Raw genomic sequence first — 24,376 nt, 5'->3', positions numbered from 1 at the left:
GTACAAGTACCTTAAGATTGTAACTAAAGGCCCTGAACAATCACAGGTTTTGTCACTTGTGGTTGATCCGATCTGTTCTCTCCGCTGTACTCTGCTGTACTGTCAAGTATGATAAGATGTCTCGCACTATCAAGTGCAACAGAACTGACTGGTAAGTGAAAAGGATGTCAATGAAGCTCAGTGTGTACATGCCCACTCTGTCCAGAGTAAAGGTCATATCAGACAGGTGTGTGATTAGCATGGGTTCTTCTGGGTCTATGGTGTGTTCACTGTTCTTGATTCCACACTGCCTGAGCAGCTTCATTCAGCCGTTCACTTTTGAACACACTGGTAGTAGTTCCACAGTTGTGTCAGTAGATGGTGTTGTAGTCCTTCAACTCAAACCATCTTCCTTACACTGAAAACCACCATGAATTGTGTGAATCACTGAAAAATGATCGTCATATATGATATCTAATGTTTAATTACATGTTACTCCTGTTATTGTTGAGCTGAAGCGTTTCATGGCTTGAATTTATTTCCCCTAGTTTCAATTCGTTTGTGATATGTCTAATCTGTCCATCCTAATAAGCATTTTACCTTTTGATAGTGTTTAAGATGAGGATGTTTGGCAGACAACATTAGTAAGCTTGTTGAAAACATACATGGATAATAATCCAGATTTGGATCAGTGTTCTTGGATCATTAAGTAAAAGTAGCAATACCAGAAATTAAATGAAAACGCAATTTTACATTTTACACATATATTAGGCTATATGACAATAAAATACAACAAATACAATGAAAATGTACTTATAGTATTATAAGTAATTAAAAGTAGATCGTTCCTTCTTTTTAAAAGAAAGAAGTTCACCCAAAAGGGATTTAGTCATTATCCACTCGCCTCCACACTGAAACAAGACAGGTGAAGTTTCATAGTTCACAAAACATTTCTGAAGCTTCACGGCAAAACAGTATTGCAGCATTCTCCTGTTTTAAAGCAGAGAAACAACAAAAACATCAGATGGCTTCATACAGCTCGTCTGACGCAATCCAAGTGTGTGGAAGCTTAGAGTTTTCAGCTGAGTCAGTGGGCATGGTGAGTAGAAAGATAAAAGAAAGATACTACATTTTCATTTTTGGTTGAACTTAAACTTCAAACTGATTTAACTGTGTTGCTGTATTACCATGTTAGGTGGCATTTGTTTTTAGCTCATTTTACAGACCTTATGTAATGGGCATTTTTATCACTACTGATGCCATAATACTTTAATAAGATGAACATGAAGAGTAGAAGTATTAGAAGTAGGCTATAAAGTTGCCATGCTCAGGGACATGCGCCTCAGTGTTTTTCTTGAGAACGTTAAAATGTACTTATCTACTCACAACTGATGTAACAATTCATTCTTTACAACTGAAGCTCACCTCGCATCACATGAAATATAATCAGATCCAGATGGAGGGCGGTCAAAACTCTCAGAGATAACAGTGAATCTGTGGAAGGAGTTCATTGTTGGAAACTACATAAAAACGTGCCAGTGGTTGGTGGTCTACCAGACATGGATCAGCCAGTGTCCGGGAGAGGAGAAGACATGCGAGTGTCTCAGCTGTGCGCAGGTCTGCAGCTGTGAGCGTGTGTCAGACAGAAGGACTGATGAGCTGAGCGTGTACCTGCAGGCTGAGCGGCTCAGAGGCAGATCCTCTGCAGAACACGCCCTGATAGAAAAGGTAGACAAACAGCACACACACACACTCCGGCGGATCACTGAGGAGCATAGCTGCGCACCTGGAAACAACAGACCCAATGCTGCAGCACTGGCTCACAGCACCGGACAGCGACCAAATGAGATTAGAACGAGTGTGTTTCCACAAACTGGTTTGTTCCGAGGAGCTTTATCCCTGCCTGCAGCCCGGAACACCTGGAGACCCTGTGGGACTCGGTAGAGCAATAAGGCTGGTTTTTGCAGCGGCAGAGCATTAACACAGCAGCTGGCTGAGCACCATGAGTAGGAAGACGCGACGCTGGATTTTCCATTTTTTCCTGTGCCTTGGAATAGTGTATTTGAAAATCGGGTGAGTTTTCGGGATGTCACACAGGTGGACAGTGCATTTTCACACATTTTAGCAGAACAACATTGAGCCAACTGGAGATGTAAATAATGTGTTTCACCATGATAGACTTTAAAAGGCTGTAAAAAGCAAACAAAACGAGGGGCCCACACAGTTATGTCCGGGGTTCTTCTGGCTTTTCCCCTGCAAGTGGGGTAGAGTTAAATTCAGTAAACTTACATTACATCCATTGTGGAATGTCATTAGACCCCATATCGCAGTTATTATACATGTGTGAGAAGTCAGAACAGTGTCTACTTTCTCACTTGAGGGATCCCAGAGAGCAAACATTAAAACACCTGCAGAACTTCCAAGGAAAATGCCATATTTTAACCTTTCACCTTCACCGCAGGGGTCTGTCATCGGTGGCTGCGCTGGGAGCAAGCATCATCTGTAATAAAATCCCTGGCCTGGCCCCCCGTCAGAGGACTATCTGTCAGAGCCGACCCGACGCGATCATAGTGATCGGAGAAGGGGTTCAGATGGGGATCAATGAATGTCAGTTTCAGTTCAGACACGGCCGCTGGAACTGCTCGGCCCTTGGAGAGAGGACCGTGTTCGGGAAAGAGCTCAGAGTGGGTATGTTGGACTTGATTTCAATTTAACAAGCTGTGCAACAAGGAAAACCTGTCTCCTACATATATTCACTCACTGAATTACGTGTTTCTCTGTGCAAACCCTGGGTTTTTATAGGCTATAACATTTCCGTATTTTCCCACGTTATATTAGTTCTAAAATAATGTTATTGCACTTTATTCTCATATGACTTGCAGTGTATGCAACAGCTCAGTTGAGTATCAATCTAAATGTTACTACATAATTAATATTGTTGTTTTAAAAGATAAGTAAGCTAAAAACAATGCTTATTAATCTGAGAGCACCACCTCATAATTGAGTTCTTCTTCCAAAGTGCCACAAAAGACATTGTTGAAACATGTCAGCATGCCTTGATCTTCATAGTTACAGCACTCACAAGATTGTTTTTAACTAAAAGAATAGTTATCACTAAGAAATAAGCTGTTTCCTTTCTAAGTTGCTGCATAATAGTACAGCAGCAGCTTGGTAATTGTCTGTTTCTTGCACACAGATCAGTCAACACGCCATGTTTTTGTCATGTATTGAGTTGTATGTTGTCTTTACTGTTTAGGAAGTCATGAAATAGTTTTGGAAATTGCTATAATTTGTCCAAAATAGGCATTCCCCTGAGGTACTCGACCTCTGACACTTTGACGAATGTCTGTAAGTCTGAAGCTCAGACTCCCTGCATCTGCTCTCGGTGGGAAAATAAGCCGCAGATTTGGTCCTGCATGTGGAATAAGGCTCGAGGCAATACTTGATCCAAACACAGGACTGCGGAAATAAGTGGAGAATCATATTTAGCACACTGGTATTCCACTGTCTTGTCCTTTAAGTTCACCCTGTCATCTCACAGGCAGATGCAGATCTTGGGTGTCATTTTTTACGCCAAGTGTCATCAAGGATTACTGCTCACATTTGTTTGAGCCTTTAATTTTTGCTGATTGCTGCATTGTGCGCGACGGCCTGGTATTATATTGGCTGGGGTGGTTATAGTATTAGCTGAAACAAATATGAGAACAGTCTGAATGAGTCTTCCAATCCACAGTTAGAGGCTGCAAAATGTGTAATTTGAGTGTGAATGACACAGGACAGTATAAACAGTGATAAGGCTTCCTGTTGGTACAATTCATGAAGCGATCTGTGATTGTAACATATCAGTGTTTTATAATGAATATACACTGTAAGTCAATGGATTTCTTCCACATGCAGACCAACATGCTCTTTAGCTACTCTCAGCTAAACCACCTTCATGTATGTTCATAAAATACTTTTCCCCTAAAAGCTTCATGTTCAGACAAGTACTTTCTCCTAGGTTTACAAATTTACCTCCAGGTTGTGCATCTTTGGCAGGGGACGTTTTATGTAGAATGATTTCAGGCCGCTGCTTCAGGCAAGAACTGAGCTCCTGATGCATATCATCAGATTTTTATAAAAGCATTTCAGTATTGCGGAATCCAAATTTTCCCTAAATGTAGATGAGATTCAGGCTGAGTTCCAGGAGACAGGAGGTCAGCTTGAGCGCTGCTCAGGTCCAGCTGCCCTGCACACAGTCTGTCTGAATCCATTGTTTTGTTTCAGCAGACTGGAACACTGATAACTGACAGAATACATCAATTTAAGATTGTTGTTGGCACTGATGCAGCAATGTACAGTATTTTGGCATTAGGATCAAGTATCCTCCCCACCCACTAAGACGGTTACTTGAAGTAACTCTCTGTGGGTACTGGCTGCTTCTCCTGGGTATAAAGGCACATCAGAGAAGTGGTTTAATATCTCAGGTTTACAGATGTGATTCTGTGTTTGATCTTTTATCTACTTTGCACTTTGAGATTGTCCTTTTAATGACAGGTGAATGTGAGCATCATATCCACTTGTTCCTGCAAAGCTCAACAATCACACATACATTTTAGTGTGTGAAGTATGTTTGTATGGCAGTTTAACTGTTAAAGATGAGGACTTAAATGAGCGCTTTTGCAACTTATGGTAATTTCTGGATGTTTTCCATGTGCGCTCTAACAGGAATTATCTCCATTTTAATTAAAAAACGCAGTTGACCCGAAGCACTCAGATTTATGGAGTGGAAATCCATCCATATAGGGAGGCTCCGCATGCCTCTCAGATTCACCTCCACAGGATGAATCCGAGTGTGACGGCGTCTGGGACAAGGGCCAAAAATGATGCCTAAACATGTAATGATTTATCTCCCGTTGAATGATCTCGAAAAATATCTTTACCAAAAAAAAAAAAAAAAAAAAAAAGTACTCAGCAGATTGACTGTTGGTAAATGTGTTAAATTATACTCTTGAGCAGTCAGGATCCTGCAGGTTCTTTTATCATAGCTCATCATAAAGACAATGAAACTGACCTGCTTCCCTCAGATCAGCTACCTTCCATTCCAAACTTCTACTTTATATTTCTGCATGATTCACTTCATCCTGAAGTTTATCTGTTTTAACAGAGCTTGATTAATGAATCAGATTTGGCGTGGCTCATGTATTTTATGATTTGCTTTGAGGCAACTATGCCAGGTATGTAAGGAGGCTTGACAGTGCCTGAAATAGTGAATCCTGTTGTCTGTAATTGTGATTAAAAATGTCTTTTCTTTTTATTGCAGGCAGTAAGGAGGCTGCGTTCACCTACGCTATCATTGCTGCCGGGGTCGCCCATGCAGTCACTGCAGCTTGCACCCAGGGGAGCTTGAGCGGCTGTGGCTGTGACAAGGAGAAACAGGGTTTCTACAACCAGGAGGAGGGCTGGAAGTGGGGCGGCTGCTCTGCCGATGTCCATTATGGCCTGGGGTTCTCTAAGGTGTTTGTGGATGCGCGGGAGATCAAGCAGAATGCCAGGACGCTCATGAATTTACATAATAATGAAGTGGGACGCAAGGTAGGCTTGTTATTCTGAAGTCTATTTTTTAAAAATGTATTTTAACACATCCAACAATTATCTGAAAGAAGAAGATAAAAAGAAAACCTAGACAAGTCAGGGAATATCTGAGGCATCTGTGCTCTATACGCCCTCCTTTACCTGCTGTCCATGGTTTTAAGAGCTATCTCAGCATGCCCTGGCAGAGAGGCAGTGTACATCCTGGACATGATGTACATCCAACTGACATATACTTTGTGTCAATTGTGTTTGATGACAATATTTTCAGCTCATAATAATATATTACACTGATATGAAGAGTGGGCACAGGCTTAAATTTGAATTAGTGTTATCTTAATATGTATTAAATAATGTACTTGTGATGTATTCTTAATTATATCAAATGAGACATTCTATATATGTTGACAAATAAACTAATTATTGCTGTTTTGAATATATTGTAAAATTATTACCATATATTTTCCAAAAGTATACTATTGAGTAATATATTCAAAATATTTTTTAAGTAATACATTTTCAAATACATATCAGTATATATTACCAATGGATTACAAAATATATAAATAATCTATAATATTTTGTGAGACCACATTGAAAATCTCATGTACGCCTAAAAATCATCAGAAAGTTTGATAAATCAGAGGTAAATCCAAGTGTCAGGAGACAAATTGTGAAAGAGGGTCTTTCTCAGCGACAAATCATGTTTAGACTAAAGGTTTCTAAGGAGGTAGTGTATTGAACTCTAAAACGTTTTACAGAAACTGGATCAGTTGTACCCAGACCACACCATCAGAAGATCAACACATCAAATTTCCTCACACAGAATTTGCTAAATATAAACACAAGACTCTCAATACTAACTACTAAGATAAATCACCACTAAGATATTCTGAAACTCATGTACAGTTTGAAAATTTTTTGACTTAAACTGTGAATCTGATATTATCATTTCCGATGAATAGTATTACGTTGAAAACAAATGCGAAATAGAAGTATCTAGTCTAGTGGTCTCAGACTTCTGGACCCTGCTGTATGTGAACTCCTTCCATATATTAAAAAAGTATTTTAAAATGTTACATTATATTTTTCAGTATACCTGTGTGCATGTTCCGTAAGGGTGGCAATCTGTCACCAGACTTGGGACCAGTAATGGAACAGATGTAACAGGATAACTTAACTAGGATACAAAAAAAGGTAACTGTATACCATTACAGTTACAGAAAAAAGATGTAATTCGATTACAGATACATTCAGTATAAAAGGGGATTACTAACTGGATTACAATTTTAAAATTGAGAATGATATATTAGTCTGTAACCATGCACATGTGCAAGCGTGACAATACTTAATGAGTCTCACACACCATCTCACTCTGGTCTCAACTGAAACGGAATACACAAGTGTGTATTCTTACAGACAATACATTTGTTATTAAGATTAAATAAAAGTCATGTGATTGACTTGCATGTGTTTGGTATTGAAGTAATCCAAAAGCAATGGAAAGTAATTACGTTACACTATTCTAATTTTGTAATACTTTGATTCAGTTACTGACTACATCTACATTTAACAGGTAATTTGTATCTGTATCGGAATACATTTGTCAAGTAACCCCTCCCAACCCTGTCTCTCACATACCTCAACTCTGAGTACTGAGTACCGATCTGATACCTCAATGTTCTTTTTTCTAATTCTCAAATCTGTATACTGCACTGTACAGGACTTCTGGGATCAGTTTTATGTAAGGCAACATTAAGAGAGGGATTATTGTGTCACCAAAAACTGAATTGGCAGCCTGCCATAACTTGATGATTGTAACTGGTAGCGTAATAGTGATTTTTTATAATGACACTAAAAAGAAACTGTGTTAATGTGGATTGGTCACATCATTGTCAAACCAGATCCAACATATCAGATCAGAGCATGTTGTTTGGCAAACACATTCACACTTACAGCCAACAGAGTCTTTAGTTCAGGGGTGATCACTAAGCCACTGAGTCAGGCAAATCTGAATGCTATATTAGTGGAATATTCATCAGTCATGTAAATCACTTGGTAGGAATATTGTCTTTTTGGGAATAAAGGCATGTAAACTATAGTCAGTAAAACAATGAGAGAGTTCATGAATGGTTAGACAAATAAAATCAGGAGCTACAAGGTATGGTCAGATCCTACAGTCATTTACAAAACAAAAGTCAAATACAGTCAAGGGTAAGGGTGTCTGACAAGATGCAGTCAGACGGACCCAGGACCATGACCCTATGAGAGTACATTAGCCAGACTCTGATGTCACTTACCAGTGGACAAACAAAGGGAGCCAAATGACGGGTCAAAAAAAGTTTCGCCTCAAAACCTTGCCCTCACATTCAAACATCATCTGCTCTGCTTGTGCTCAAACTGCATGCTTGCACACTGTTTTCTCGCACAGATTTTGTGCGCTTTGAGCTTCCGCCCTTCTCCTCTCAACCAGGCTGCTTCTTTGCGCTTGTGAAACTTTTGCTTTCAGGTCTCTCTTGCACTCTCTCCTTTTTGTGCAATAATCCTTAAAAAATTCCCCAGCCAATAGAATGCCAGGTTTTCTTTTTGTTAGAAATGCCAGATGTGAATTTTTAATTTAGGACACTTGGTTAAATTAAGAAGGTGAATTGTAATACCAAAATACTGGCTTTTGTAGATGATAACAGCAATATTTCTGTAATATAATTAGGTGAATATAACCTACGCAACTTAATTTTATTTTACTCATACAGTTACAATTAATAATTTAAATTAGTCATTTTAAAGTGCATATTTTACTCACCTTATAGCATAAATGTCTAAAAGTTGTTTTTCAGAGGCACTTCAGATAATAAATACTTTTGAATAATATTTTGTTTGGATTCAGTTGGATTATTAATTTCCTCTGCTTTTATAACTTATTTTGAATGATATGTCCAAAGCTATTGAAGTTGACACAGAGATTAGACCAGTTACACATATTTAATGCCTATATAAATGTATCCAAAAATATGACTATAAAGCAAATTCATACTGAAACTATCTTCATGATATTTCTCAAAGAGATTCTGTTGGATGAGATCACACCATTCTCATGTGATCAGGAAAACTATATCCATATATGGTGTACCATTACCTACGGAAGAGTGTTAGGACCAGGGATAAAGGAAAAAAATGAGAGTTTTTTTTTCGTTATGCACTTCTGGTCCCTCAAATCCATTTAGGGGAGTGACCTGGGAGCAACTGACAGCTATGCGAGCTGCCCGAGTATCCGGTCTCTGCCATTACTACATCCTTTCAATTTCAGCTTGCACGAATGCGGCCACCTCTTCCATGCTTGTGTGGTTTTTCCTTCTGAACAGACAAAGTCTTCGGCACAATCTCTTCAAAGTCCTAATACTGACAACTACACTGTGTTTATGAGGCAGTCATATGCGCTGTCTGATGTAGTCTCAAAATGTCGACTTTAATCTTGAAATGTCAAATGTCAACAAACATCATTCTTGACATTTTGACTTTATTCACAAAATTGTATTTTGACTTTATTCTCGACATTTCTACTTTTTTTCTTGATGTGCATAATGAAATAAAAAAACTTCCTCCTGACATTTTTTCCCTTCTCACCCCTGGCCCTAATACTCTTCTGTAATTACCACCCTCTGGCCATTTGTGGTATTTCTGTTTGAACATACAAACTCCTCGGAGGAGCACATTTATAACTATTTTGACTATTGATATAGTTATATTAAAGGTTTTAACATGCTGGTACAACCCTTAAGTTATTTACCTTTCAATTATTCAGTATAGTTTAAAAGTGTTTCCTCTATATACATTTAGTACCAGTTTGTTGCACATTTCTTGCTACTAAACAGTACTTTTGATGGCAGCTTTGGTGTCCCCCTCAGGAATTGCTCTTGAAAAAATGCCCCGTTGTTGTCCCCTCCTATAGTGAAGTGAGATATCCGCCCTTTACCACCACACATGTTTGAGTAGGAGTCTACTTTGAAATCCGAGAGAAATTAACAACACCGGTGTTGTGCTCCGTCATTCACTGTATATGTCTGCTACTATATACCACTAGGGGGCACTGTTGTAGAGCAGACACGACTTGAGAAGCTGTAGAAAGAGAGTGAGAGAGTGAATGCTGCTGACTCAAGCCCCCAGGACGAGCGCCAGGCTTTGAAGCCAACGTGCGTAGTGGCCATGTAATTACAATGTCACGTGATGTACTGGGGCCCAAAAACACTTTTCCAGAAGCTTACATTGGGAAAGAAACAGTTGTAAAACCGGGGATACATATGTTACAACCCCCAGAAAATGATTTGTTTGAGCCATTTGGTCCAATAAAAATCGGAAAGTATAGAAGAGCTGCATGATTTAATTATGTTATTTCTTTAGCCGGCTCGGTCGGCAGCAGTCTCTAGTGCACACGCTCACAGCAGATAATTTTCTAGCTGGGAAGTCGAGCTATTTTTGCTTCAAGTGCCACTGAGTGGCTTTCATAGGAATGAATGGGGCTCCGCCTCCAACACTGTATCCAGGTTTTAACGTAACGTCCTTGTGCTGAGTGCTGCTGAAACATGTTTTGCTGTACTGTTGGCCTGTTTACCAGACAGCACTTGTTCAAGACCTTGGCATTCTTTTCTTCATGAATCCACATTACAGCTGGCAATCAAGATTAAAGTTTTCTGTGACGAATTCCTCAGGTAAATAATGCTACCATTATGTATGTCTCTCTGTCACATAATGTTAGGTTAGTAGCTTACTGATGCCATAACTCTCTAAACAAATGGTGTTTTTTTTACATGTGTCTTTACAGATATATTCATAAGAAGTGACCTACAGAACCCAGTGAAGTCACATTATAAAGTATTTGTTGTGAGGAGCTAACATTACAGAGGTAAACTGTTGGCATGAGTGTGCAGCATAGCACACTATAACAGTAATCATATTATACTATTACAGCTAGTTCATTACCAGAATGTGGGTAAAACAGATGAGGTAAAACATTAATCAAACAATAATTTCTGTTAAAAAGACAACTAACTAACCAATCCACTAAAGTAATCAACACTAGTAGCAAGTACTGTAGCCGCTGTCCCTGTGTGTTATTGTGACTACAGAACATTACATAACTGAGGGAAAGACTTATTTAATAGGCCTACAGTAACAGAAAAATGCTCAGTAAGTATCTCTAGCTACTGTGAGGACTATACTGTGGAAGTATATACACAGTATATATACTCAGGAAGTTTTTACTTGTTTTCTAATCATTGCCATATTTCTGCTTTTGAATGTGTGTCAAAGCTGCTGATTAAATATTTGATACCCTTTAAAAATACTGCATAGAATATTAACACCACAATAAAGTTTGACTGTGAAACAGAAAGTTTTGCTTACATTATTATTCTCTGTAGGAAAGATTACTAGCAAAACGTTTCATAGTCAGAATGTTAAATGAACCATGTTTTTAACACTTCTGAATGCAATTTGCTTTTTGACTGTTTTAACAGTCAAATAACAAAAACCTATTTTTTAAAAATAAAACAGGGCTACTATTACATTTAAACATGAACAAAGCTCTCCTTAAAAATAAAGCACTTTAATCATAAAAATATCAAATAAAATGTGTGAGTGGGTTTTCCCCACCACTCGCTAAGATCAGGAGATGGTCCCTGGAGGTGTACATTGCCCTCTGCTCCCTCGGGATGGGTTAAATGCAGACTACCAGTGTTATGGTTTAAACAAAAGAGGACCCAAATGCAAGACACACAGGCAGGCAGGTCACTGAACAAAAAGCGAGCTTTATTAACAAAAAGCTGATGTCCAAAATCCAATAAATCCAAACTCCAAAATATAAAGTCCAAGTATACAAAAATTGCAACAAAAGGCAACAAAACACAAGAAGCATATTTTTGTATTTCTTTAGTTCTCTGAAAAATCAGAGAACTAAAGAAATACAAAAATACCCAAACTAAATATAGTTCAAACCAAAGAAGCACTTGGAACACAGGCTGGAACAGGACACAGGACTGAAAAGCATGACAAAACAGAAAAACTGACAATGAGTAAAAGAGAAACACAGGCTTAAATAAACAGGACTAATTAACAAATGAAACATATTTTGAACAGGAAAAAAGACTGGAAAAGACAAAGAGAAGATGAAAACATGACACATGAGGAAGGGAACTTCAAAATAAAACAGTAATTAACTGAACCACAAACTCAAACCATGACAACCAGTTGTATACTTCTTCTTGTAGCAGGTAACTGTAGTGATGTGCTGGCCTGTATGCAAGAAACAGTGAAAGACTACAGTATATGACCCAGAGATGTTACACTGGTTTAGCACTTGCTGCATCATTATTGTTACTAGTACCACAGTAATACTCAGTGGATCACAATAGCTGTGTTAGCAAGCTAACTGCTGTGTGCTAATCAAAGTTATACAGCATTGCCAAGCCTATAAATAACTGAAGTTCTACCATCTACTATATCATTACTTCACAGGGCATATCCATCAAGTAAATGTAGTTACATACATCTCTAACTCCAGTTGTTATGGCATCCTTTCACAGAGAAAGCTGTGCTGCCCATGGTTAACTTTTAGGGCTGGAAAAAACTATAGGTTGAAGAGTGACCACCCGTACCGAACACTTTAATGGGCTGAACACACTGGCTGCTTGAGCAGTGCATGTGTGTGCCAGAACGTCTTGCTTTTTACTTCAGCGTCCATGTAAACAGGTTTGAGTAGCCAAGCTGCCGGCATTAGCACTGCTTACATGCGTGTCAAGCAATTCTGCAGTGACTGGAGAGATCTGAGAGCAGAAGTTTCACAACCCCAGAGAAGCAGCCTGAGAAGGGCTAAAACTGGAGCGCACAAAATCTGTGTGAGACCTGGGTGCAAGCATACAATTTGAGCACAAGTAGAGCAATTCTAAACACAAGCAGAGGATATTTAAGTGTGAGGGCAGGGTTTTGAGGAAAAAAAATCATTAGGAAATTATTTAATCATGCTGTCAAATTGAAAGACCATGCTCTCATATAATGACAGGGAAAAAATGTCATGCAGCCTCATTCTGATATATGAGCCATTTCATTTTACATCATAGTTTATGTAACATAGTCACGTGGAAAGTGGAGTGTTTGAATGAAAGATTCACGGACACAAACTCCTCAGATCATGTGTATAATGACTATAGGGATGAAACCAGGTTTCCTGCAACGCAGCTCAACAACCCCTGCTGGAGCCCCCTGGTAATTACTACTGTTGGTGTTATAATGACTTTGAACATAAAACATAAGAAAAGTGCTGCATGCTAACTGCTGCAACTGACACTAACCATAACCATAAACTGTGATGTATAACATGAAAAGGCTCATATATCAGAATGAGGCCATTAAATGTTTCTGCTTGATTTGACTTGCTGATATTATAATATTCCACCAATGACACTGATGGCAGATTAGCGCCAATTATAACACATTCCTCGCCAAAAGAACTCAGTTTTACACATGCAAGTTTTTTGCCACCTGGTTTCATTTTTTTGTTAAGATTCTGTTATACTCTTTAGTGAGAAAAATCCACAGTCAGGTTTCTCCTCATGTCTGTTCTTCATTTAGTCTCTCCCACACAGTTAGCTGTTTTATTGAGAGCTGTCAGATTAATATGCAGAGACAGTGGGGGAATAGGTAGGTGGAGTAGCCAAAAACAGTACTCAAGTATATGTACTGTTACTTTGCAAAAACAAGTAGGCCTACTCAAGTAGAAGTAAAGGTAGTGATCAAAATAACTACTTAAAGTAGCGTATGAAAGTACTAAAAATAACTTGAATCATTAGTAACTTCACAAATAAAAAGAAAAATCACCAAGCACACTGCTGTCTTTTATTTGATGTGGATCCCGCTGAAATGATTATTTCAACTACAGATGGTTTTCTTTGGGAAAAGGTAAAGAGGTGAACAGATGTCTGTATTTGTGATGAAAAGACAAATCATCATGATGAGATAAAATGCCACATATACACCAGGACAATATTCCTAGTTTGTATCTCTTAAGTGTAAACAAAATATTACATGATAATTATACTCTGTTAAGTTAAAATTATATTGTTTACTTCTAGTCTCCTATATTATATAATAATCTCGAAAATACATTTGCAAATTGTGTGTATGTGCATAATAGACCATGACCGTTATGCCAAAAAGTAAATATAAAGGTAGTCAACATGTTTCAGTGTCCTTAAACTTTGTCCAGTATACAGTAGATGTCCCAAGTCCCAGTGTAACGCCCCCACATCTGGCCCTGTCCAATCACATTAGGTCAATACGCTTAAAGATGTGACCAAATCAGTCTCTTATCTTTCTGAAAATGTCTCATATCAAATGACTCATTTGACTTCATGTCCTTACTTTTACCTTAAGACCCTCAGTGGCTGAAACTTTTTTTTTTTTTTTCTCATCTTTTTTGTGTGCATAATTTGCTCTCTGATGACCTCACATCTGCAGCCTGCTGCACTGTGCACTGGTAATTTATCTGTAAATGTTAGCGGTCAGCGTGATTTGAAAATCATACTCCTGTTGTAGCATACTCCTGAGAGAAAACAATTTAGATCAGACTTAGAAAATGGATCACCAGAAAAAAAGTTACTTCACTTGCCCATCAGGGCTTTCGTTTAGATCAGTGGAGGTCTGAGGTAAGGTTCTAAAAAACACTGCTTAAAAACCCACAGTGTTTTGATTTAATTAAAAGGCTGAAATAAACATCTGCAGCTAATGAACATTAACATTAAACATGCAACATTAAGTTATGCAAAAATTAAGGATGCAACAACGCAGTCGGTTTTTGTACATTCACGGTTTCAGTTCGGTTCAGTTCGGTACGCATTTTTTGAACAGACAAAAAAGCTACCATATTACTATTCAAAATTCTGTCTTTATTTTGCTTATTAGCAATGACAAAACATGTTCTACATTTTTTGGTGTATTGTATAATGTCAAATAAACGTATATAAAAATAAAAAATATCCATGCTGAGCGCAAGGCTCTGTGTTTTATCCAATCAGCTAGAAGTCAGGAATAACTTGGCTGCTGAGCAATGTATGAAAGGGCACAATGTAACATGGATCAGTTGTTTTCATTAGGTGACAAAAACCCACATCACCACTGAAAAGGGCTGCAAGTCTTTTAGCAATGAACATCCCCACTGCCTCGTCTCAGCACCTCTCTCAGAGAGCAAAAGTAGCTAACTTTAATTTTGAAATGAAGCCTGCTAACTTGAACTAACAACTGGCTTCCAGCACAACACAGAAGTTCCACAGAGAACCTTTAACTGTTTGTGTACATTTTAATAATTAATATGTTGAAAGTAACAGTACTCTTTAAGAATTGTTGGTTGTAGCCCTACACTGGTTGAAAGATTTGCAATTTTATGAAATGCTAGCTTGATCATGCAGTCAAAATGTATTCAACAAGCAAATCCCAGTTACTCTCCATCTTGTCTCATTATCTGTTAATTCCTATTTCATGCATGGATATGAACACGTCAGTTGACCCCATCATGGTTAGATTGATACCCCACTGGTCACTAGATCATCAGTCATTTTAACATTGCAGTTATGATTCTGATTTATACCAGTCAATGTATTGCTTGGTTTTAGACCATATTTTAAACCATATTTACATTTTTTTAAAAATGCATAACAAAACTGTAAATATTTAACATATGCACTGCACACTCCAGTGTTTACAGTATAACGGTTTATTACGGTATATTCTCTTTAAAGAAGAATGTACATTTAGAGGGCTATGTATATAAAAATTGAGAAGCTGAGAAGTGAATATGTTTAGATAGATTTCATGCCAGTGTTACATTGACAGGTTTTGGTCCCATTCAGGAGGAAAGAGGAGTACTTTCATCTCAGTCTAGTCCTCATATTTGAGGTCTGGCATCAGGTGGAATGCGATAGTGTGTGTGAATCTCTTAATATACACTTACTAAACTGATACCTCTGTAATTATTGTAGTATGGTTTTCATGTTAAATTGGAGATGATGTCAGTGTGTGTTTTGAGTGCCAACCTTCGGCTTACAGGAGTTCTGTTAGACAAACAATGGCAGCTTCATTGGCATTTCACTCTACTGAACTCCATGAATTAAATGTTTGTCAGGTCTCGGGGGCATGACCATACTAAGCTTTATGCACCCAAGGCTTTCGACAATTACCCCATGAGACTCCAGAAAGTCTGAGGCCACATCACAGTGGAGTCATTTAAAAGCAGGGTGAGGCTTCTCTAATGCCAGCGAGGGTTCCCACTCTGTGAGGAGGAAGGAGGGTAAGCTGATGTCATTCAGCCCGAGGCACATAGAGAATATCCAGGCTGCTTTACTAAACATGCCGAAAGGTTCCTCTCTATCCCTGAAAGGGCCCATCACCACTGCCAGTTTGCTTGTTGTAAATGCCTCAATGTGTTGACAGACCAAACTGCCTCTTCAGTCACCACAAGAACTTGTAAATTAACCAAGCCTCTGTCTCAATTCATCACCTTTACACATTCATTTTAGTGTAACCACATACTAAGAGGAGTTTTGTGGTCATTCTGCCTGTTTTTCCATTATTGTTGTCCATAGTAAAGCAGTTGGTCAAGATACTGCAGATCCATGGAAACAAATAGCAGATTGCTCTGTAGAGAGATGCATTCATTTGTGACTCTGTTTGCAGACATGAACGTTAATGCAAATGTGTGGCAGACATCGAATGTTAAAAACACAATTTGCAGCACAAATTAACTAAATTAATTTAAAAAAAATGTTTTAATTGTTTTAATTAATTATTTATCCACTTATATGATTTCTGTTTTAATAGTAGATTAGGGGTCTACAGACTACTTTTCCTTATACAACCCTGTGTTGTAAAATGATAATAAATTAATCTTGTATATTGTATGTAAAGTTTATGACTTTGTGTGACACTATCACTTGATACATTTATCCAGGATATAAATTATACTGAATCAGTGATTCCTGAGCTTTTTTTGCAGCAGCATGTAAAAACATTAAAGGAACATGGGTTTGTAGCACGGTGGCACAGTGGTTAGCACTGTTGCCTTACAACAAGAAGGTCTTGGATTCTGTGCAGAGTTTGCATCTTCTGCCTGTGCTTGCGTGGGTTTTCTCCAGGTACTCCGGTTCACCCCACCATCAAAACATGCACACTGCATTGATTCAGTCAGAGGTGCTGGCTAAGATCTGGAGTTGGTCCCTAGACGCAAAAGTTGCCCACTGCTCCCTCGGGATGAGTTAAATGTATGCTGTGTATTGTATAATATGTGATCAAATCAAGAACTCTATGAAGAAGAGATCCTGTCTGCCTGTTTGCTACTTTGTCTGGTGATTACCGTTCATGTGGTGACATAGAGAGGAGGGAGGAGGGATTGCTAACTGAAAAACGGACAGGAAATTAGCTAAAACGACGACAACACTTACAGCAGCTTTAACTATAGAAAACGATTGTTTTGGTGGTGTTAAGGAAAATATTTTTTAACGTTTAGTTTCACACAGGACAAAAACCCCAGTGTCCTGGGTGAAGGTCTTCCGTGTGACCACTCTTGGGATTTTCTTCGCTTTGTATACAAGGGCCTTTAAAGCATTCACATCTTTCAAACTCCACAACCCAGTTAATAACATTGGCCTGATAACATCACAACAACATTGTCAGGGTTATTTTCTATGACTAAACAAATCTCTGGAGTGACAGACAAAATATTTCAGACAGACTGAGTTGTTCTCCTCATGACTAGTGAACAAATCAGTTGTGTAAAATGAATATAGAAATGTGTAGTGTGTGTCTTTGTTAATATAAACATATATGTATGTACCGATGGTTGCTTGTTTCCTTACTATCACATTCATGCTTGTTACATTTCTGTTGGATACTGTATCTGTCATACTTGGTTACATCTGATATTTGTACTAAATGCTTAATACTTAACTTGTCATGCCACTAAATTGCTGAAATATAAATATGATACCTCCCATGATTTTCCTTCAAGTGTCAGAGGTTTTAAAGATGTCTATTATTCATATCACTAAATAAAATAATATGCATGAAGTTTCCATGCATCTGTGAGTGTTTTTAAGCTCAACCCGTCTTGTAAAAGAATGGCACATACATAGCTACTAGCCACAGGGTAACATACTGTAGCAGCTCTGAGATCTCTGGAATGCTTACATTCATTTGGAATGCTAGAAAACTTTTGTCTCAACCTGTTGAACTATTCATGCAATATGTTAGACTCAGTATATTTATGAAATCTCGTTTCTTACCTGCTTATTATTGAAAAACAACAACAAATTGTAAGAAATTAAATGATAGAACTTCATAAGAAGACATCCTAGAGCTACACAATGTATTGGGTAAAGCACACAACTTTAATCTAAAAATAAATAAAATAAGTACATTTGACCAAATTTCAACTGGGCAATTGTAACTCTGTATACTTTACAGATTAAAATTTGATACCTTGCTTCAACTGAACTTTTCCTCGATGTTGTAGGTCCTGGAGAAGGGCATGCGACTGGAGTGCAAGTGTCATGGTGTGTCAGGATCCTGCACCACCAAGACATGCTGGACGACGCTCCCCAAGTTCCGTCAGCTGGGATATATCCTCAAGGACAAGTACAACCAGGCCGTGCATGTGGAGCCTGTACGAGCCAGCCGCAACAAGCGCCCCACCTTCCTGAAGATCAAGAAACCCCACTCATACCGAAAGCCCATGGACACGGAATTGGTCTACATCGAGAGGTCGCCCAACTACTGCGAGGCCGACTCTTTGACCGGCAGCATGGGAACACAGGGTCGCCTTTGCAACAAAACGGCTCTGCAGCCCAACAGCTGTGACCTGATGTGTTGCGGTCGAGGATATAACACGCACCAATACTCCCGCGTTTGGCAGTGCAACTGCAAATTCCTGTGGTGCTGTTATGTTAAATGCAACACCTGCAGTGAGAGGACAGAGGTGTATACCTGTAAATAGAAATATTTATTGGACGTGTATTTAGACACACAGCTAGACAGTGTGTGAGTGAGTGTGTGTGTGTGTGTGTGTGTGTGGGTGGGTGTGTGCATGTGTGTATGTGTATGTATTTCAGAATAAGAGTTCTCTGTGGCTGATAGACACATGCGGAGTGACTGCCTTGCTGTCTGGGCATCACGACAACCAGTTTCTCTAACGCATGTTGATTATTCCGATGCCAATGGACATCTACCGTGACACTGGACTCAACCCATGGGCTCATAAATTGTATTTTTATTTTATAATATGAACATTTCATGCCACAGGCTTGACTTCTCTCCAGGCCATACTGGTCTATTGGCATGACTCACCTCAAACAGTGACAGTTTTTTTTCCTAGACTAATAATTTATTCAATGAGAAAACTACTGATAATTTTTAAAATTCACTGTTGACTTAATCTGGTAAGGTTTTAAGGTGGTGCATGCCTAAAAGGCATATAGCCCTTTAGGCATGTTAGTGACAAATGATTTGAGTGCACTTAACAGCAATAAGAATTTTCTTTAGATTTTTTAACAAGACAACTTACACACTGGAGCTGAAACTGAAACAGTCAAAACTGAACTCGACTGAATGACATATTTGGGACCCTGCAGCTTAAGTGCATTAAGCCTAGCAGAAGAACATTAAACTACTGAACCTGGGCTCTGTATGATAGTATTGTTTTCTACTTGTTTCTGTCCCCTCTCCCCTTCAGTTTGCTGCTAGTTGTCTGGAAGGATATGGAGTTTGTGACTGAGCAGCCATATTGACTCTTTAAGCTAAGTTGACACCACCAGAAGCAAACACGAGCTTCCAGACATAAATTCCCCCTAATGTTGGTTGATAGAGTATATTTTGTAAGAGATTATTTTTATATGCTATTTTTTTTTATTTATTTTCTATTTCTATGTAAAATATTTTGCCTTAGCATTTCTATCTGTTCAGTTACTGAGTTTGCTGAAAGGAAATGACCCACTGACACACTGTTTTGAAAATGTACCTTGTTCCTCAGCAGTAGAATATAACAACATTATACTGAAATATGCAGTATTGTGATTTGTAACCCATTTCAGAAAACATTATCTCACCTTGCCTCATTGCCCATTGAGGGTGAAAGTCCTGGTATCACGTCGAGGCGAGTTGTTGTTTCATAAATGTTAGAACTTTTCAGGGGTTCAGGGTCGAACTTTTGTGCTTTTGCGCAATGACTTGATAGCATAACAAACCACAGCTACTATAAATGTACGGTACATTTTCTGCAGAATGTGAAGAAACAACAGTGTTGATGTTATTTCAAAGACGTCTGTGTATTGTGTTGCAGAGAGGCCTGCCTAAGTGAGCATGCTAACCAGCAAATCCAGCCCATTCTGTTTCATAGTACTACGTAGATGATGCAGTAGTCAAGATGCAATAGTCTGCCCCTGTAGTTTCAGTTGGGAGATGTGAATTACACAAAATTAGTCAGGGATATTGGTATATTTTAGTGTTTCATTTGATTATTTATTCTGTGACATATCTGAATTCTTATTTTGTGTTTTGTGAGTATTTTTGGTCCCCAAAAATACTGCGACACATTTCATTTGACTTTTATTGCATATCCATGCACATGCACATATGCACCCATATCCCAATATCCCTAGCTAATTTTTGAGTAGTGGTGAGTTTTCTCCTAAGTGTAATAAGTTAACAAAATGAACTAACAAAATATCAAGAAAGGAAATACAATTTACATTATTACAATGATTTTCCTTACCAAACTGAAAAATACAAACTCATCATAAAACACACTTCATTCAAACTCAACAGAAACTAAACTAACCAAAACAATCTTGGTTTGTCTTTCCAAAACATGTTTGGTTTGGTTAAAATAAACCTTCTGGCTTTGTCAAGCCCCAGTCTAGTGTCCAGCAATGTTTACTAGGAGGCTGCTGAGCCCCAAGAGGCTGAGTTTCGTTGCCCGTAATGACTCCCCCATGATCCCAGGTCAGGGTCCTGACCTGTGACCTGTGATCAGCTAATAGGGCCACTTAGCTACACACTTAACTGAGCTAACTTGCTAACAGCAGCTAATCACTTCAGCCAAAGATAGCTTCAGCAAAGAGTATAGTGAACAGCAGTAAGCAGTTATGCTACCCCGTATATTTTTTGGGTTATTTTTGGCAGGTGGCCATATCTTGCATGTTACACCTTTAAAGGTTGCTAAAAGCACAAATCGTAAATACACATGAATAATTATTGTATTAAAAAATGTCCATCTAGTTCACATCCATCTAGATATATGGATTGGCGTGACATACTGTTGACCAAGGTTATGTTCCAAGGCTGAAATTTAGTTATTTAGTTATTTGTCAAACAGGGTCAGTTAATGAAATCTGAGATTTTTTCAAGAAATAATGATTATGTATTGTTGACACATTAAATGTATTGATGTATTCAGACCCTTACTCACTCATTAAAATGCAATAATTAAAAAAAAAGAATTTTTAGTCATTTGTGTTAATGCAAATGTTATTTTATTTTACTTCAGGGACAGAAGCTATGAGATTCGGTTTTACTTCAGCTCTCAATAAGGTTAACCATTGATCCACAAATATGAAGTTTATGCTTTTTGGGAAGTCTCTAACTGACAGCAACTAAGGCTTGGTATCGTTCCATGTCAACCATTTTTTTTTTTTTTTTTTTTTTTTGCCTTGTGGTGACGGGAAATGGCAAGCAACAAAACCGGATGGTTCATGGGTTCAGGTTCATGGTTGGCGGCTTTACCCTTAAGCCACCTGGATGCACCAGCTGTGTATCATTTGACATTTTTTGATATTGCTGAAAATATATCTGAGTTCTGGTATGAATACAAAGACAGAAGAAAAAACTAATAATATGAGATTAAAGTTTTGATTTGGGTTTAATGAAATATTTGATTGTACAATAAATAAAAAATACAAAAAATCCACACCAAGCATTCAATCCCAGCTTTTGAAACTACAGTTTTTGATATGTGGTTGTACTGATACATTTCAGATGGTACTTAATTACTATAAAGGTTTGATACCCAACCCTAATACTGAAATATAAAACAATCAGATGTGTCTCAACAGGGACAATAGTAACCAGTTGGGACAGTACAGTATCAAAACTGTAACATGCCTTTATCAAAGTATGAAAGCGTTTGGTTGCAGATCTCTTGTTTGGTTATTATAAAGTAAGTTTCTAATGAAGAGTCAGTCAATACTGACAAAGTTTTCATTAGAGGTTATTCTATTTGTGTGATAAACTGATGAAATGATATCACCCAACTGCTGTAGTGCTCTTAAATCAGAGATCGATGGTAAAGCAGTATTTAATACACATTTTTCAAGATTAAGGACCGATCAGGGTGAAGTGGGTCTGATTGAGGGTTGCGATGCAGAGGGTGTCACAGCAGTTTGTGCCTCAGTGAGCAGTGGGAGTGTGGAGCTGCCGGCTGATGGATTACTCTGACATCTGCTTCATTCACTCCTCAACAACGTTGCTACAACAACCTCACTGTGCCCCCCAAAAATGCTCTTCGTCTCATCGAGAGGCCAGACTGCCCATTAACAAAATGGTAACCATGCAAAACCCAGATAAAATTTGGATGCTATTTATTTTGTAGAAATGGCAAATGGGACGAAAGCAGGGAGGGGTCTTTACAATTGCAAGGGGATGATGTTGAGAAGAATTTCAATCTGAGCAACAGAAAAGGTCTTAACTCCTGGAATAGTCGGCACAAAACATTCCTCAGCTAAACTTTGCCTCAATGGAGTGACGCTTTCAAAAGGCAGCTGGCCAAACAGCCTTGGTTTGAGTAACACCAAGCCTCTGTCACTGAAAACTCAACATTATCTAAGTGTCTGGCTTGTAACATGCTTTACTTTTCTATTCACATTTCGAATGATTTGGCTTCCAACTAATTCTGTCAACATGAAATGATCTGACACTTAACAGACACAACCACAGATGGAGAACTGATACCTAAACATGATCTATTAGCTATTAATATAGTTATCTTATGACCATCCCTCCCATTCACTAACAAACCTGCCCCCATTAAACTGTATCTGTAATATTGGTTCCACACCTTAACAATGCATCGACTAATGCTTTGCAGTTAAGTCAAAGGCAATATTGTAGAAGAGTGTTTGTTGTTGTATAAAATATCTGGCTTGTTGAAATTGAAAGTTCATTCTTGCCCTGGAAATAATACTTGAGAAAACAGTCTCACCTCAACATCTATTCAATAGTGCTTTGGAAATTAATGTATTTTATTATTATTATTATTATTATTATTGTTATTATTATATATAATAAAACAACAATTACAAAATTGTTTACCAATAAATACTATAATGAAAATAAACAGAATTTGGCTCTCCTGGTTGACTTCAAGGTTCAGAAGTACTCTGGGTAATATTACCTTTGTCGTGTCATACTATTGAAGTGGTATGGGGATCTTGCACTATACTGTCTGAGATGCTGAGGTAAATGGTAATGTCAGAAGTACCATGGTACTACCAAAGTACAATATTGCATGGTATGCAGCACAGTTTACAGTATGCCATTGCAACCATGGTAATATTTCAACAGTCAACTACTATTTCCTAGGTCAAAAATGTACTTACAATCTCAACTTTAAGCCAACATAGATGAGAAGTCTTTGATGGAAATTTAAACATCTAAATTTCAAGGATCACTGGGCAAACTTGTCTGAGGAAGATCATGCGATGTAATTTGAAAGCTCAATTGAAATGGAAATGGACCTTGTGGTGACTGTTTGGTCAACAATGCCTGGATGGTGTTAATTGCTGTGCAGCATCACTTGCTCTGTCTTGTTAGCTGGAGATCCTCAGGAAGTACTCTTCAATGGAACATTGGATTGAGTCCACTGGACAACAGAGCACTTGCCTTCTGGAAAAGAGTACCAAAATCTAATCTAATCAAATAACATTTTTTTAACATTTACAGTTGCAGACTCGATGGATTGTTAGAACTTTTTATCAATAACTTCACATCATTTATAATTGCTGATGAGTTTTACTGGTGGCTTATTAGAAAGTGAGAAACCCATGAGTATTTGACTTTATGAATCGATTGTAAAATGTCAATAACATGTCACAATATGGTGCCAATTAGAATTTCCCTTAGCCTAAGGAAACATGTTGGAATTGTTTCTTTTGTCTGACCAACAGCACAAAGCCTATACATATGAACTTTTCAGCTTTATTAAACAAAAAAGCAAGAAATCACATCTGACAAGCTAGAACAAGCATTTTTTCTCTTTTCTCTGAAAATCAAGTTGTTACTTTTTTGCGACGGTGATGATATGAATATCTGCCATTGCTCATTTACATACCTTTCATTTCTTTGTTCTAATGAGGAACACAGTCAACAGTAGATGCCATTAGTTAGCTACATCTGTAAATCAGTGTATAATTACAGGAGTCAATGCAATCAAATTTTCTGTCATAATGTGCTACATGTTTGAAATTTCTGTTTTCAATACATTTTGTCATACATGCTCTTTAATTGTATATCAAATTAAACCATGTACATCTTAAGATAGGTAGAAACTTACTACAAACATACAGTGCAGTTATAAGCCAGACCACAGCACTGACTCATCCTCCACAGGCCTTACTCTGTCAAAAACCACACGCCAAAAGAGGATCATGGAAGCACTAATGAACTGCTTCATGATCTCTTTCCTTTAAACGTCACTGTGTCACTGCCAAGGTCCCAGTTGTTTAATGCCTCTGCTTGT

The 24,376-nt window shown here is 38.1% G+C and overlaps 1 protein-coding gene across 1 annotated transcript; it reads left to right on the top strand.

Annotated features, from left to right (window-relative positions):
- The first annotated feature begins 1,981 nt into the window (after nt 1-1,981).
- On the top strand, nt 1,982-18,583 carry wnt7aa (wingless-type MMTV integration site family, member 7Aa). Its single transcript, XM_073468332.1, has 4 exons — nt 1,982-2,052; nt 2,441-2,667; nt 5,282-5,553; nt 18,104-18,583. Exons 1-4 carry the CDS (start codon nt 1,982-1,984, stop codon nt 18,581-18,583), a joined length of 1,050 nt encoding a protein of 349 aa, XP_073324433.1.
- Nucleotides 18,584-24,376: the final 5,793 nt, after the last annotated feature.

Source organism: Pagrus major, chromosome 6, assembly GCF_040436345.1.
Source record: "Pagrus major chromosome 6, Pma_NU_1.0".
Taxonomy (NCBI): domain Eukaryota; kingdom Metazoa; phylum Chordata; class Actinopteri; order Spariformes; family Sparidae; genus Pagrus; species Pagrus major.
Note: the sequence above shows the minus strand (reverse complement) of the source record. Positions and strands in the feature narration are given on the sequence as shown.

Coding starts and splice junctions, on each gene's coding strand:
- wnt7aa (XM_073468332.1), top strand. CDS start 1,982: ATGAGTAGGAAGACGCGACGCTGGATTTTCCATTTTTTCCTGTGCCTT. Junction 2,668..5,281: donor CGGGAAAGAGCTCAGAGTGG/GTATGTTGGACT, acceptor TTTTTATTGCAG/GCAGTAAGGAGGCTGCGTTC. Junction 5,554..18,103: donor ATAATGAAGTGGGACGCAAG/GTAGGCTTGTTA, acceptor TCGATGTTGTAG/GTCCTGGAGAAGGGCATGCG.